The sequence below is a fragment of the Mercenaria mercenaria genome, chromosome 14 (assembly GCF_021730395.1).
Source record: "Mercenaria mercenaria strain notata chromosome 14, MADL_Memer_1, whole genome shotgun sequence".
Lineage (NCBI taxonomy): Eukaryota > Metazoa > Mollusca > Bivalvia > Venerida > Veneridae > Mercenaria > Mercenaria mercenaria.
Window position 1 is genome coordinate 16,118,313 of NC_069374.1, and position 14,993 is coordinate 16,133,305.

At 34.4% G+C, this 14,993-nt stretch overlaps 1 protein-coding gene across 1 annotated transcript; it reads left to right on the forward strand.

The window, feature by feature from the left end:
• The first annotated feature begins 2,384 nt into the window (after positions 1-2,384).
• LOC123534503 (uncharacterized) lies at positions 2,385-13,079 on the forward strand. Its single transcript, XM_053522499.1, has 3 exons — positions 2,385-2,527; positions 6,502-6,843; positions 11,720-13,079. Exons 1-3 carry the CDS (start codon positions 2,385-2,387, stop codon positions 13,077-13,079), a joined length of 1,845 nt encoding a protein of 614 aa, XP_053378474.1.
• The last annotated feature ends 1,914 nt before the right edge of the window (positions 13,080-14,993 follow it).

Here is a 14,993-nt window from a genome sequence, read left to right on the forward strand (position 1 = left end):
AAACTTGACTCTGATTTGACAGTATGCCGTTTTTCCGTATTTTTACATCATTTGTATAAGTCTTTGTTTGTTTGGTTTTTGTTGTTGTTTTTTGTTGTTGTTGTTGTTGTTTTTTGTACGGTTAAATAGTTTTGGTTTCATATCTCATTTACTTTGAAATAAAACATACGAGATATGGAATCAAAACTTATATACCTGCCGGAATAACAGAGATACACGATCACCTCTCATGTTCATGCAAAGGTTCATACACAACACATTTTGAGATTTCTTTAAAAAGCAAAGATAGAATTACTGTTCTAGCATTAAACTGCTGTTCTTGACATTTTTTTTTTGGGGGGGGGGGGGGTTAGAAAACGTGTGTTAACAGGGAGATTCTTGCGCTCACGTGCTGTTAAAACACCTTTTTATATATGCGCATTCAGTGGTAAAGCGTAAACGTATAGCGGGCCCAAAACGGTTAATTCAAAAGGAAATGACGTCATCGTGATAAGCCAACTCAGACCTTCCCGCGCTTTTTATGGAAATTTAATGACGATGAGGGATAATGTGTCCGTTTATGATAATTATTTATGCATTTTATGCTAGAATAACGTTAAAAATACACGAAGAACCCCTATTTGCAAAAAAAAAAAAAACATTGAAAAAAGCATTTGCCATCTTTATTCCACCGTATATGTTAATATACGATTCGCTTGCATTATTTTTTGACATCTAGATAGGCCTATGGACGGGATATGTTTGTTCGTTTGTTTGATTTGGATTTAACGCCGTTTTTCAACAGTATTTCAGTCATATAACGGCGGGCAGTTAACCTAAACAGTGTTCCTGGATTATGTACCAGTACAAACCTGTTCTCCGCAAGTAACTGCCAACTTCCCCACATGCGTCAGAGGTGGATGACTAATGATTTCAGACACAATGCCGTTTATCAAAAAGTCACGGAGAACATACGCCCTGCCCGAGGATCGAACTCGCGACCCTGCAACGCTCTACCTACTGAGCTAAGCGGGCGGGTTGGACGGGATATGAACGGGTTATATACAGGTAGTAAACAAGTCGAGTTAAAACTTGTACTATCGAAAACATAACAAGAAGTTTATTTAGATTTATTATTTAGTTTAATCGTTAAGACGTAAGGTAAGTATTCGTCTTATCATTAATTAATCATTTTACTTCTTTAGTTACGCCTGCAAAAATTATATATTTTCATTATAAATCAATATTACATAGCTCTATTAAGTGCGGACCAGGTGTGGATGAGGTCCCCAACCCTTATCAAATCAGGGTCTTACCCCATCAAATCCGGAGAGCATACATTTTAATAGCTTAAGGTTCAAGTAAAGTCTTTTGAAACCACCCCTCGGGTGATTTTTTTACGCCGCATAAACCTTGGTCTATCATAAAGAATTCACCAAATTGTTCATACTAAATAGGAGAAACTATTAAGACAGGTTATTCCCTTTTGGACAACACATTTTGTCTTATTTCACATGTGCTCTAACTGTTCATGTTCTATTTTGTAGAAGGTATCAAATTTCTTTTTCAAAAGTATTTTGTCATTACTTTTCTTATCATTGTGCGTCTAACATGTTTGTCCAGGTACTCCGGGGGTTGAAAGTTTTACAAACCATGTACATTTCAAAAACATGCAAACATTGCAAAATGAAAGTGAAAGTAGTGCTGTCAAATTGACAAAAAAACTGCAGTAATTCAACAAATATAAAAGTAAACTATTTTTCATTTCCGGAGTACCTAGATAAGTATGTAAGACACACAACAAAAACAAATTTAGAGAAAAAAAGTGTTTGAAAAAGAAGTTTGATATTTTGTACAAAATATAATGTGGACAGTTGAAGTACATGTTTTGTAAATAAAATCTGAAAAGTAGATCCCTCGGAAGCACCGAAAACAAGGCAAACAGTGAAAATTGCAGACTCGGTTTGATTGAGTCTGTTCATGAGCAGTAATGGAAAATGCAACACTGCCCACGCCCCCTAGCACCGGCTTAAGCAGTATTCAATCTTCAAATCTAAATGAGTAAATCAAAATACATATTACCAATCAAGGTGAACTCTTTATAAAGTATTTTCTACCTCTTCTGAACAACTCCGTATATGTATGTTATGAATATTATGGGTCTGTCGGGTATTATTTCCAAAATGAAAATTTACCCAAGGGGTGGTCTCAAACACTTTACATGAACCTTAAAATTGATGCTTCAGAAACGAAACATCGGTAATATTTATCATTTCTGAAGTGGTTTCAAATTAAAAATGCTGTCAACTTTGTTTAGACAATTAATCAACTTTAAAAGTGACATTGTGTTGAAAATTTATGCTCAAACTATGTTAAATATACATCCGATATCACCATTTGCAGACATGTTTGCAGATGACACAACTTTAACAAGTTCGGGATACTCTATGCAGGAAGTTCATTCAAATCTCCAAACTGACCTTGACAATGTTACCACATGGTGCACACAAAATGCAATGATATTAAATGCCACAAAATCTAATGCAATGTATGTGTCATCAAAAAACACAAAATCATCACTACCAAAACTAATGCTAAAAAAACAGGAAATAGAATAATTTGAAAATGACACTAAAGAAATGCAACTCACTGTTATACTTGCTCCTAGGAATCAAACGATATCTTGATCTTCACTCACGGAAGTTATTCTTTAATGCCTACATTTTGCCACATTTAGACTATTGTTGCACAATTTTTGGGAAACTGTAGCAATGAGCTGAACACAGAATGGATTAAATTTCAAAAAGAGCTGCCAGAATCATTCTAGATAAAAGCTACTGCTCTTTTTGATGAATTAAACTGGATGAAATTTGATGAACGAGTGAGATACAAAAAAGCAGTACTCATGTTCAAGTCTATAAATGAACTGTCATTCCCAGCTTACATGAAAGAAAAATTTCAAAGTACAAATCAAAAACACAACCGAAACCTAAGATCTGTTGTTAATTCAGAACTAGTTGTTCCAAAACCAAAAATGGAATTCTTTCGGAAATCTCTGTCTTACTCAGGTCCAAAAATATGGAATGTTCTACCTGCAAATATCCGTAAGTGTGAGACACTAAGGACATTTCAAACATCTTATGTCAAATGGCATTTCTCCTCAGTATCCTAAATCAGTGTACCAAAGTATGTTGTAGCATTTTTTCAGTTTGTATGATAGTAGTAATGTATAAATTATTCATATGTTTTTCTATATATGTAATTGTTCTTTGGTTTTTGTTTTCGTAATATATGTAGATCTTGTGTATCATTGTATTGTTGAATGTTTTATCATCTGTATATCATGTATATATTCTGAGGCCCACATGGAAGATTGGGAAACCAAATGTGTAGCCTCATCAAATAAAGTCTTTACTTACTTACTTACTTATTTGTTGTATATATGACGTATAATTTCTGAGTGGACATACCCTCTGAATCCCACAAAAACTTTTATCACACACACCCACCGTACCCGAACCAATTCCTGGATCCGCCACCGCACAAGTTATGAATTTTTTGCAAAATAGTTTAATTTGTTATGATCGATATGGGATATTTTGTTTACGTGTTCACGGTGTTGTAAATAGCACCACATTATTGTTATATAGTCGGCGATATTTCATCAGACCGATCTTGTTATTGACTTTTTCAACGTTATAGGATAAATCTCGTTTTCCAGTATTATTCACTAATAAATTCCTTGTAATATTTTTCGGGGGTGGGGGAGGGAGTCGGCCATTAAGCTTTATAGTGGTAGTGTTATGCATTATCCTTTTTTCAATGTTTATACAAAGTAATGGTGTAAAAGATTATTGCAGCTAATCGTAAAACATTGCTGTATTTAAGATGAAGCAAAACATTGCCCAAAGTTTACTTTAGTTTAGAAATCTTATCTTTTATTCAACACTGCCGCTTCCGTAGCTCGAAGCGGTGGTGTGGAATTTTTGCATTTTCAAGGTATTATATTAAACAATTTTGTTGTTGTTGTTGTTGTCAAGGTCGTAGAATAGAACTTTCAATGTGAGACAGTAAGAATGTTCAATGTGCTACATTTTGTTGTACTGTTTCTTTTACACGCTGTAAATTCAACAAGCTTTCGCTATTTTTTAAAATCTCATAAACATTATGATGTGATAAAATGGGTACTAGAATCTAGTAAGCTATTAATTTTATCCTTCTAATATAAAGGTAACATACGCGGCGGTACATGCTATTTTACTACAAACTGGTAAGGACTTCACAGTACACATTTTACATTTCACAGTTAATACTTCAGATTTCACAATTCAAACTTCACATCTTACACCTCACATACTTCGAATTTTATACTTCAAATTTCTCACTTCGTAGTTCACATTTTACTCTTCACACTACGTACATTACATATTTCATGTCACACTTTACCTTCCTCACTTCATATATATTTCATAGTTCGAAGTTAGAATATTTCACTATTTTTATCATATCTAGGAGAGTTTCGACGTTAGTCGGTATATACATATATTTATATGTGTAGGTACAGGTCAAAACTATAGTTAGAAACCACGGTCATATACCTGGAACTGCACTAGAAGTCAGTGCAGATCATCAACAGAGGTACGGTAGGATTATTTTGAAATACAACGCTCTATATTACGGGTTGGTCCTTGTTCGGGTTTCAACATGCGGTACCTATACGTACCATAAATAGATGTGTGGGTACCCGTTTTATATTTGACTGTGTATGAGTCAGTATCATGCCCCCAACCCCCCCCCCCGCCCCCCTCGAGCTCAGGAGGAGTCACATAAGGTGATAGAATATGTTTATACGATTGGGCACTGAAATGTGAAGTAGAAAATATGAAATGTGTGGTATGAAATACGAAATATGTTATATGAAATGTTAAGTGTGAAAGGCAAAATGTTAAGTTTGAACGGTGAAGTTGGCAAATGAAATGTGAAGTAAGAAATGTGAAGTGTTAGCCATGAGCTGTGAAGTAAGGAGGGAAAAATCTGAATTTTTAAATGAAAGATGTGAAGTATGAATTGTAAAATGCAAAGTGTGAATTGTGAACTGTTAAGGGCGAAGTGTGTACTTTGAAGTCCCCATCCTTGTAGATAAACTATGTTGTTCGTTTAAGCTATCTCATAATGAAACGAATGAGAGATACTTAACCGATGACGAGTTCCGCTTAAAATATCCGACCCACAAACAAGCAAGTTCTATATAACAGTGCTATTAAAATATTTCAAATATTTATGCATGTTAAGCTCATTAAAGTTTGGTATCGTTTGAAAGTGTATTGTCTACTGAAAAGGAAAATATAAATTACATCACAAAATATGTTACAGGATTTTTTATTTATTTTTTTTACTTTATAGTCTTCAATGATACTTCAACAGAAATCCAGTTATAACAGAAAAAGATTTATCATTTCGCAGTCAAAAAATGACTGTAATGATTCTTGCATATTATATATGGTCATCTTATTTACTAATTCTTGTTCAGCAGACACAACTCTTTCAAATACCTTCAATTTATATGTCTTTTGAGGACAGTTTCTATCGTTGTTAAAAACCTACAATGCATGGATAAAAGATTTTTCGGTAGAATTTGTATTCAGCAATATACTTTTATTTTTCTTATATTTCTTATTTTGTTTTGTTTTGGGTTTAACGCCGTTTTCAACAGTATTTCAGTCATGTAACGGCGGGCAGTTAACCTAACCAGTGTTCCTGGATTCTGTACCAGTACAAACCTGTTCTCCGCAAGTAACTGCCAACTTCCCCACATGAATCAGAGGTGGAGGACTAATGATTTCAGACACAATGTCGTTTATCAAATAGTCACGGAGAACATACGCCCCGCCCTATATTTCTTATGCTGACAGGTAGTTTCTATACTGGCTTTAAAGCAATAATTCATGACAATTTAAGCCATAATTAAAATACATATGTAGACGAAAATAGCCATCATTTAACTTTCAATATTGCTTAATTAGATGTTTCTATAGCCCATTTAGATTTTTCCAAATTCATTATGAAAATTCTTAGGCTATCTCGAATCATTCTGGAGTATGCTTTCCTACGAAAACTTGTAGGTGTGCCTTATGTGACGTAGATCTGTAACACAAGAAGGGTTCAAACCGTCAGCCTCCATCTTCATTGGTCTGCAATCTGTTTTCCACATCACTTCGCCTTTACTCTTTATTGTATAACATCAGTTTATTTTATCGAAGGATGTGGGGATAAGAGTGAAGTTGGGTGTGCACCATAAACCGGTTTAAGCTGTCCACTTGTTCTTTTTGTCTTCGTGTGTTTGCTTTGTATATGAATGTGTGTGTCGGTAGAGTGCCATCTATGTTCTCTGAGTTTCGTTATGGGGAGGCTACGTTTTTAGAGCGTGGTCAGTTATGCATATACAAACAACGTGGTATTCCCTGTTTAATATTTATCCTTGTGACAGATCCAGTAATAAAAAGTTTCTGTTTATATTTTTAGAATACTTAAGAAATGGCTGAAGGACGTGGCTTCACATCAATGTCAATCAGAGACGGTTCAGATGCTGACTTCGAAATTATCTGTACGCCATGTTTGGAAGATAACATCAGAGAAGAAGCTGTCAAATTTTGTGCAGAATGTAACCAGTACAACATGTACCAGGTATCACAGAAGAATAGCGGCTTCAAAATCGCACAAGCTTCTGGATACAGATGATGCCAAAACCGCGTCAGTATCTTCCATGGTAACAAAATGCCGATATCATCCAGATCGAGACATTGAGATGTACTGTGGAACACATGACATGGTCTATTGTACAAAATGTATAGCCACGGAGCATAGGTTTGTTTTACTGCACTTTTTCTATTGAAAACATTTCTTTTCATGATGCAACAAATAATTTAACGTTATGTGCTAAATACCGTTTATAACTAGAAATATCTGCAGTAGAAGTAAAATACTCTTATTGATATAACTCCGCTTTGGTATTTAATTTTTCACATGTCTGTCTACATTTTAATTTATGGAAATATTGCGAACATTGTTATGAAGAATATTACTTCACCCCAGACTCGATGCCTTTTCAATTAGCATGCCTCCAAATGAGCACATATTTTCCAAAAATATTAATTCATTAATTTCTTCTAACTTCTTACTTGTATGCTATCACTTGATTTTAATAGAAAATTCAGAAAAAAAAATGTGTATTCTTTTAGAGTAGGTATTGAAACCGTATCAAGTCTTAACTATATGCGATATCTTGACTATACAGTAAGAGATATCTCAGGGCAGTATTTTCATTTCAATATGTACAGTAAGTTGCCTGTGTGTTGTAAAACTCGAGAGTAAGATTTGAATCTATTTTATGCTGTCTCTATAGTAGTAGGTTTGGTGAAAGTCCGTTAAATTCCGTTATTTAGGACCTTTTTGCAATTGTAGGTATGCTGCAGCTCCTCGACACATCACTACCTTTTACATCTAGGCCCTAAATTCATTTTGTTAACGCAGCCGAGTGGTTAAGGTCACAGAATTTGAATCACTTTGCTCCTCACCACTGTGGGCTCGAAACTTTGCTTAGGGTGTAGAATTCTCTCATTTAAAGACGTCATCCAGCAGGCTCACGGAAGTTATGTGCACCTTGGGCTTTCCTCAACGCTGAAAAGGTTGCAAGTCGCCACATGACCTATATTTGTGTATGTGTGACTTAACAGCCACCAAAAACATAACTGTTTGGCATGTTAGCCGGTTCACATATCTGAAGGTTGTATTATGTATAAGAAACCAGTTTACTGCGAATTCTGGGTGAAATATTTAACAAATTATAAATCTGTCGCGTAACGTTTTATTAACATCTATTATATATTTTGTAGTAAATAGAAGTATAATGCCCTTTAAGGTCAAGAAGGCGTAATTCAGCGCCATCTAGCGTAACGTCAAACATTATGCTTGACGACGCCACGTCTTTGTGTTCTAAACGTTGACGGTAAACAGCTTTTATGCTGATGCTTACGCATCCAGCTTTTCGTCATATTTAAACAATTAAATATCTACTTGAAGTTCAGAAAAGGAGTTGATATAATTACTGTCTACTTTTGATATATTTCCTGATATATTATTTTCCATCAAAGCTAGAATGAACGCCTTGAAGCAAAGAAATATATATATATTTATTTATGTTTAGAGTAAAAATATGGCTAAGATTTTGTCAGCATTTGACCGTATTCATATCTAACACTCAGATAAAAACTTCCGCCGTTTTTATCGGTATGTGTATTTTTTCAAATTTGAATAACGTGAGTATTATAGCTGAATATAGCCGCCTAATCGCTGTCATTTTCAACTTTAGCTTGAAACAAAACCGGGTGATATGAATGAACTGAATAATAAAAAATGAAAGATCGGTGCCGTTTCCTAACTTTTACGCAAATATTTAGAACCCGGGTCCCTCGAAACATGATCGCTCAGTCTGTTTTAAAACGGCAGTATCAAAAAGAAAAAAAAGTAAAAATTTAATATGAATAAACGGGAGGGGGTAATGATAACAATGAGCTTTCGCGTTTTGAAAATTAATTGCTAACTTCATTTTTTTTTAATTTTAATCATATTTGATGGCTCTTTGTTTCAAACATAACATAAAACAAGCATATCTTTTTAACACAGAAAAAAAACTATTAGATCTGGCTACAAGTTATCTCAAAATTGGCATATACAGCGATTCCCACAATGTTAAATTTTCATCTTTTTAAATGAACATTTTAAACCATGGTTAACAAATATGTTCAATTCAGATTTTAGAAGAATACCACTTTTTGAAAACTTCAAATACAACTGACCCTTAGAAAATAGTCTCATCCAGTCAAAAATTACCCCCACCCCTCATGTCGGACCGAATGACACACTGGTTGGAGCGTTCGCCCGTCATTCGAGGGGTCATAGGTTTGGTGTCCGGTACAGTCACGGTACAGTCACTCTATCCGTGACTAATATTTTTCAATGGAACAGTTGCAAGTTACTGTGGGAAAAGAGTTTAGTGCTTTTAAAAAATAAAATGTTGACGAAAACGGGCGTAAAACCCCAAAACAAACAATAATTATTCCCGGCTAATTCTGACTTGTTGGTCGAAATGTGCACAGTCAAAACGACATGAAGTTAATGTCAGAGTGACGTTAAAAGTGTACGGGCATGAAATAAATGCACTAATGCATTTGATAACCATTAATTGTGTTGGGTTTACGCCGTTTCTCAATAACCTTCAATAATGTCACGGCGGTCTGCTTACACAACCTGTCCGTAAGAAATTGACAACTTTCCCACTTCATGGAAAGCTGTATCTAGTCGGGCTCGAAGTAACATCTCCGGACTCCTGGGAAAATTGTATTTAACTATTTATGAAACAGTTGAAATGAATTGAAACCAACTGATAATGCAACACGCCGTTCAATAAAGGCTGAAAATAAACACGTGAACTTGGTTGAAAAACGCGGGAAAAAGACGTAACGTTTTAACTCTTCTTAAACGTCCCAATTTTCACAGCATCGTAGCGTGAAAATGAACTCGGTAGTCAAGGACTTTTGAAATCTTATTTTATTCAAAAACATTTCAGGAACATTTTCAGAAAATTAAAAAAAAATTTTTGGAGGAGAGAACGAGCAGTAAAATGTTTAATAAGAAGTATCATTTTTTCATTACGCTTTTTTGTGTGTAACATGCATTCATGTATACAAGTGTGAAATCGAAAAATGGCTTACAAAATTAGAATACGCTTAAAATGGAATTTATTTTGTTGTAAACTCTTTTGTGATTAACTTATTTTTTCCTAAAGTACAATCAGTTATTTGTGAATTTTTAGGCACAAAATCTGCGCGTGAAAATGGGGGTAGGGGAATATTTAAGACAATACAATGTAAACGAAGTCAGAGACCCTCGTTTTTTTTTCGCTCATTTTACAGTAAAATAAATTTATATGATAATTTTAGTTTTTTTTTAAAAATCTATGGGACAGTTTTTACACACTACTTAATCATTCCTCTAGAAAACAATAAATTCGTAGAAAGATTTTGGCATGATTTTTGCATTAAGTAAGCTTTCCGTCGGCGAATAGTCGGAGAACATATTTGAAAATTACATCACCGTATAGGTTTCAACGGGCTTGTTATATCAAAAGAAAAAATAAATACTTTTTTAATTAAATGGACGCCCGAAACCAAATTAATCGCCGTAAAAACGACAACGTCACAACTATTTAGGGCTAGGCTAAAACGTGATTTTCCGACGCCATTTGCGTAAAAAGTGTGCATTTGACCTTTTTAATAATTGTACGTCGGCTGAAGATCACCTTTTGCTATTATTTAAACATGTTATCAAGGATGCAACTTGTTTTTGAACTTCCCGCTCATTACACCTTCTTTACCTTAAACGGTAATTACGTCCAATAATGGAGCAATGCCCACTTGCGCCAAAATCATAATGGTTCCAAGTAACCGAAACATCCCCGCGTCATATAGCAATATAAATATCTCGTATGAAGTTTATGATAGGGTTTTAAACTTGGATGGCATGAAAGATGAAAAAGATATGTACTTGATACGTATCAGCACAATATGATGAAAACATTAAATATCAATATAAGAGATAGCTTCACAAAATAATAATAAGGCCATGAAATAGATAGGGTGTACCTGCACACTGCATTAGTGTGATAATAGCCAGAAGGTACACACGAGCCGTATATTAACCTCTTATTAATCTGGAATGGCAAGTTTCCTGCCCAAGTCTGGATAGTATTAAAGCTAGGGGGACATTATTTCTTAGTTCATAATTCTAACTTCTTACTTCTTACTTCTGCGGTCTTATTTCTTTGTTCTTACCTTTTACATCTAACTTCTTACTCATTAGTTCTTATTTTACTTCGATGTTTGAACGTGTCAATATTTCGTCCAATCAGAAGGTTTTCAGACAACGAATGGGAGAATGGGGCGAAAAATATGGTGGTCGCATAATTATGGATTTTGTGCTCTGGAACATGTTTCCTCAGTAACAATGCATTTTACTTAAATCACATGGCGGGTCTTTGCTTGACATTTAGGTAGCATTTTCATCATGAAAACATTACACTTTAGAAGTTATACACCACTACAATTTTAAAGCCTGTATCTACACTTAGCTTTTATTTGTTTTATTGAAAACATTTTTCTTTCATCAAACGTTGGGTGTAATAATTTCACAAGGGCGCATCCCGAGTGCAATTATTTTGTACGACGTATAACAGCCAGAAATAAGAAATAAGAAGTTTGAACTATAATAAACGTTTCAGCTTAATATTTTTTATTTCTCAAAGCATTCCGCTTTTGCCCTGGCTGATTGTTTTGCATGCTTTCTAATATATCGGCATGGGTGTTTCTACAAATACATGTACATATTCTGAATCTCTTCGGTTTTACTTTTGTTATAAACAAAATAATACAACTAATTAATAGAATATCATCCTGAATTTTTAAAACAAAATACAATCTGTCTGGAGGCGCGGCCCTTCAAGTGGTCAAATGTCAAAAATGCCTTAGTCTAAAATGCTTCTGCTTTCAGTTTCATCAGAATTACTTCTCTTTATTGGAATGATACATTTCATTGAACAATTTACTCTTGCCATTGCTTTTCCAAGCAACAAGTGAGATTTCAGCGTCTATATGTTATTATATTTCTTGTGCATCTATTTTTGCAGGACTTGTGAGAGTGTAAAATACATAGAAGACATAACGACACCTTCTGTCCAACAAAATGAAAAACAAGGTTTACAAGATGAAGCTAAAGCTATTCACGATCAGTTAATTGCTGCAAACAAGAAGAAACAGAAAAATGTCGGTTCCCTTGAAGAGCAAAGAAACGAAATACTGCGCAATATTCATGATATCGAAAGAAATTTAATAGAACATATCGGGAAATTAAAAAGAGAAGCAGTTGAGAGTTTGAACAAAAGGTATTCTGAAATAAATAGCGAAATGGAATCGGAAATCACCTTGACGGCCAATACAATAACAGAAGTCGACAAGTCAACAAGTATGTTGCAAAGTGTAAGCAATATGAATGCTAGACAACAATTTGTTCAAATGAAATTGATAAAAAGGACTGTAAAAGATGCTAAGAAATTGTTCGAAGAAAGTGAGCCACATGCTACTAGGGTTGCTCGTTTTACTGAAAATGTGGATTTGAGAACCGTCTTAATGACTGCCACTGAATTAGGATGTTTTGAGACAATGAATAAAAATCAGAAGCTGCCTACTCCAAAACAATATAAAATGAAATCAAAGAAAGCAATTAAAGTCAGAATGCCAAATGATAATACTGATTGCTATATATTTGATACATGCCAGCTTCATGACGGTACGATCATACTGACTGACTGTAATAACAAAAAAGTGAAATGGCTTGACGTGAATTATAAAGTAAAGTGTCATTGTATTCTCAATGACCGTCCTAGGGACATCTGTTGTACTACCCAGAATGAAGTTGCTGTGAAAATGAACAACAACAAAGTTCAGTTTATATCGGTTGATAGTTCGTTAGCTATACTGAGAGATATATCGATAGAAGGTGGAAGTTACTGGGGAATGGCATATATTGCTGGAGATTTGTGGGTATCCACCGGAAGTGGTATCAATGTGTACAGTAGATCCGGTACACTTCTGAAGTCTATCAGCAATAACGTAAATGGTCAGAGAATATTTAAATCTTCTCCTCAGCATATTGCTGCCAGTGGAGAGAATGTTATTGTAGCAGATGGAAGTGATGGGGCTGTGTGTTTAGGAAGAGATGGAACAGCGAAAAGTGAACTGCGGGACGGAAGGCTGAATTACACCCAAGGTGTTTGTGTATCTAGTGATGGCACCGTGTTTCTGTCTGGATATAGTTCCCGAAATATTGTGATGTTTAGTGGTGATGGAAATTGTAAAGGGGAGCTGCTAACGCAAGAAATGGGGTTAACATATCTTGGTTCGCTCTACTACGACAACAAAAGAAATTGCCTAATTCTAGAATGTCATAGAAGATGTGATAGTATTTACATACTTGAAATGTGCGATTGATTTCAAGAAATACAGACAAATACTTGGGACAACAGGATATGTCGATGAATTGCATACATTTTTCAAGACCTTGCAAATTCGTATTTTAATTGAATTATATACTATGTATGTTTCCTTGTCTGATTATTTAGATAGTTTCCGCAAAAATCGTTTTATAAATAGACTTCGTGAACTGGCAAATGTATTTGACGGTTTGCATTCTCAAAGTGATTTATTATCTTAACAATTAAGAATGCAGTAGTTGCTATCACATACTTGAAGAGTGTGAGAAGTTAGACCAAATATATTTATGTTTTAAATGTATATCTTTGAAAATCTTGGATAGCAAATCTTGACAATTTTAGAAAACTTTAATTAAAAGTAATCAGTGACCTATGTATATGCAATGTGTTGGATGGTATTGTGTTAATGAAGCAAATATTAGTCATGGAAATAAAAGCATATACCACATACCGGTATTGATACTTTAATTAATTATGTCATATTTTGAGTGGAGATTGTTCATTACATTCACCATAGTTTAGGTTGGAACGAATATGCTAATTCATTGCATAATATTTAGGTTGAATTTGATGAATGAATTAATGTTAAAATCCGATCTTGCCGGTACGTCTCCAGATCGATGACCATTAACTATACAACCTACCAATCAAACTGGAACTAAACATTACTATTGTACTTCATTCGCAACAAGATAAAAATTTACTGCTTGCTTGGAACCGGTCTTCAAGAAGAAATTGGTAGTCTCTTGTCTACAGATGAACTTTTTTTTTCTTCAGCTTATTTTACATATAAGGAGGGTCGATACCTTATTCGTCAAATATGACATTCCTTCCAATTTTGATGAAACTTGGTCCAACTATAGCACTAAAGTTCCTATTTATTTTTCCGTCGTCTTGGCAACAGTACGTTATCAGTGATGACGTATCGAGCGTCGCAACTTAGGGCGCCAAAATGCCCCAAAACCGCCGTTATGAATCTTCTAAAATGTCTAATTACGATTTAAAATCAGCGAAACTTCACAATTTGAAACTTTATTTAATTTATATAAGGACTAGCGTGTTTATCAGTGGTATCGCACTACATTACATCATTGAGCAACCCGTGTTCCTTCTGATATAAAATTTTGACCAAAAAAAAAATCGGCAAATACAGAAAAAAAGACATCTTTAAAAAACTACATGCCCATTAAAGGTCTCATTTTCAGCACAAGTATCAATTTGCAAAGGAAATGTCAAATAAAAAAGGAAATTTGAACTTCTTCAGTTTTTCACAATATTGTGTTGAAGACAATCTCTTCTTCCGATTTTTTTACGTAAAACACAACGTTTTATCGCCGTCGCTTGTTGTTAACTTTGCGCTTTAAACGTTTGCATTATACCTTACGTCCATTTCAACGGTATTCATGAACCAACAACTTTGGGAAATCATTATGCACCAGTCTTTCTAATATTGACTCACTACCAGTATAATATGATATCGGGGTATCACGTAAGTAATAGGCGGATAATATAATGTGAGTTTTCTTGATAGACTAAGTTTTGACTAATATAATAAGTCATCTTTGTAATTTTGATTTACATACCGTATTCATACCAAAAATATCTGCGTACACTTACGTAATGCATCTGCAGTGGCATAGATATGTTCATGTAATTGTATGAAACAATACTGTAATTAATTGGAATCAATTGCCGGTAATATGGAGCACAATGATGTAGCCGTGTGCAATGTGTAATATAAGTCATATAAAACAGTTTTAGCTACTGGCACGTACAATATGTATATTTTTAAGTGTTTTTAGTAATTTTAGTAGGGATCAGTAGTATAGGAGTGATCTCAAGTGATAAAAATATTAGAGTAGTCTAAAATAATGCAACATGTCCCAAAACCGCCGTTATGAATCTTCTAAAA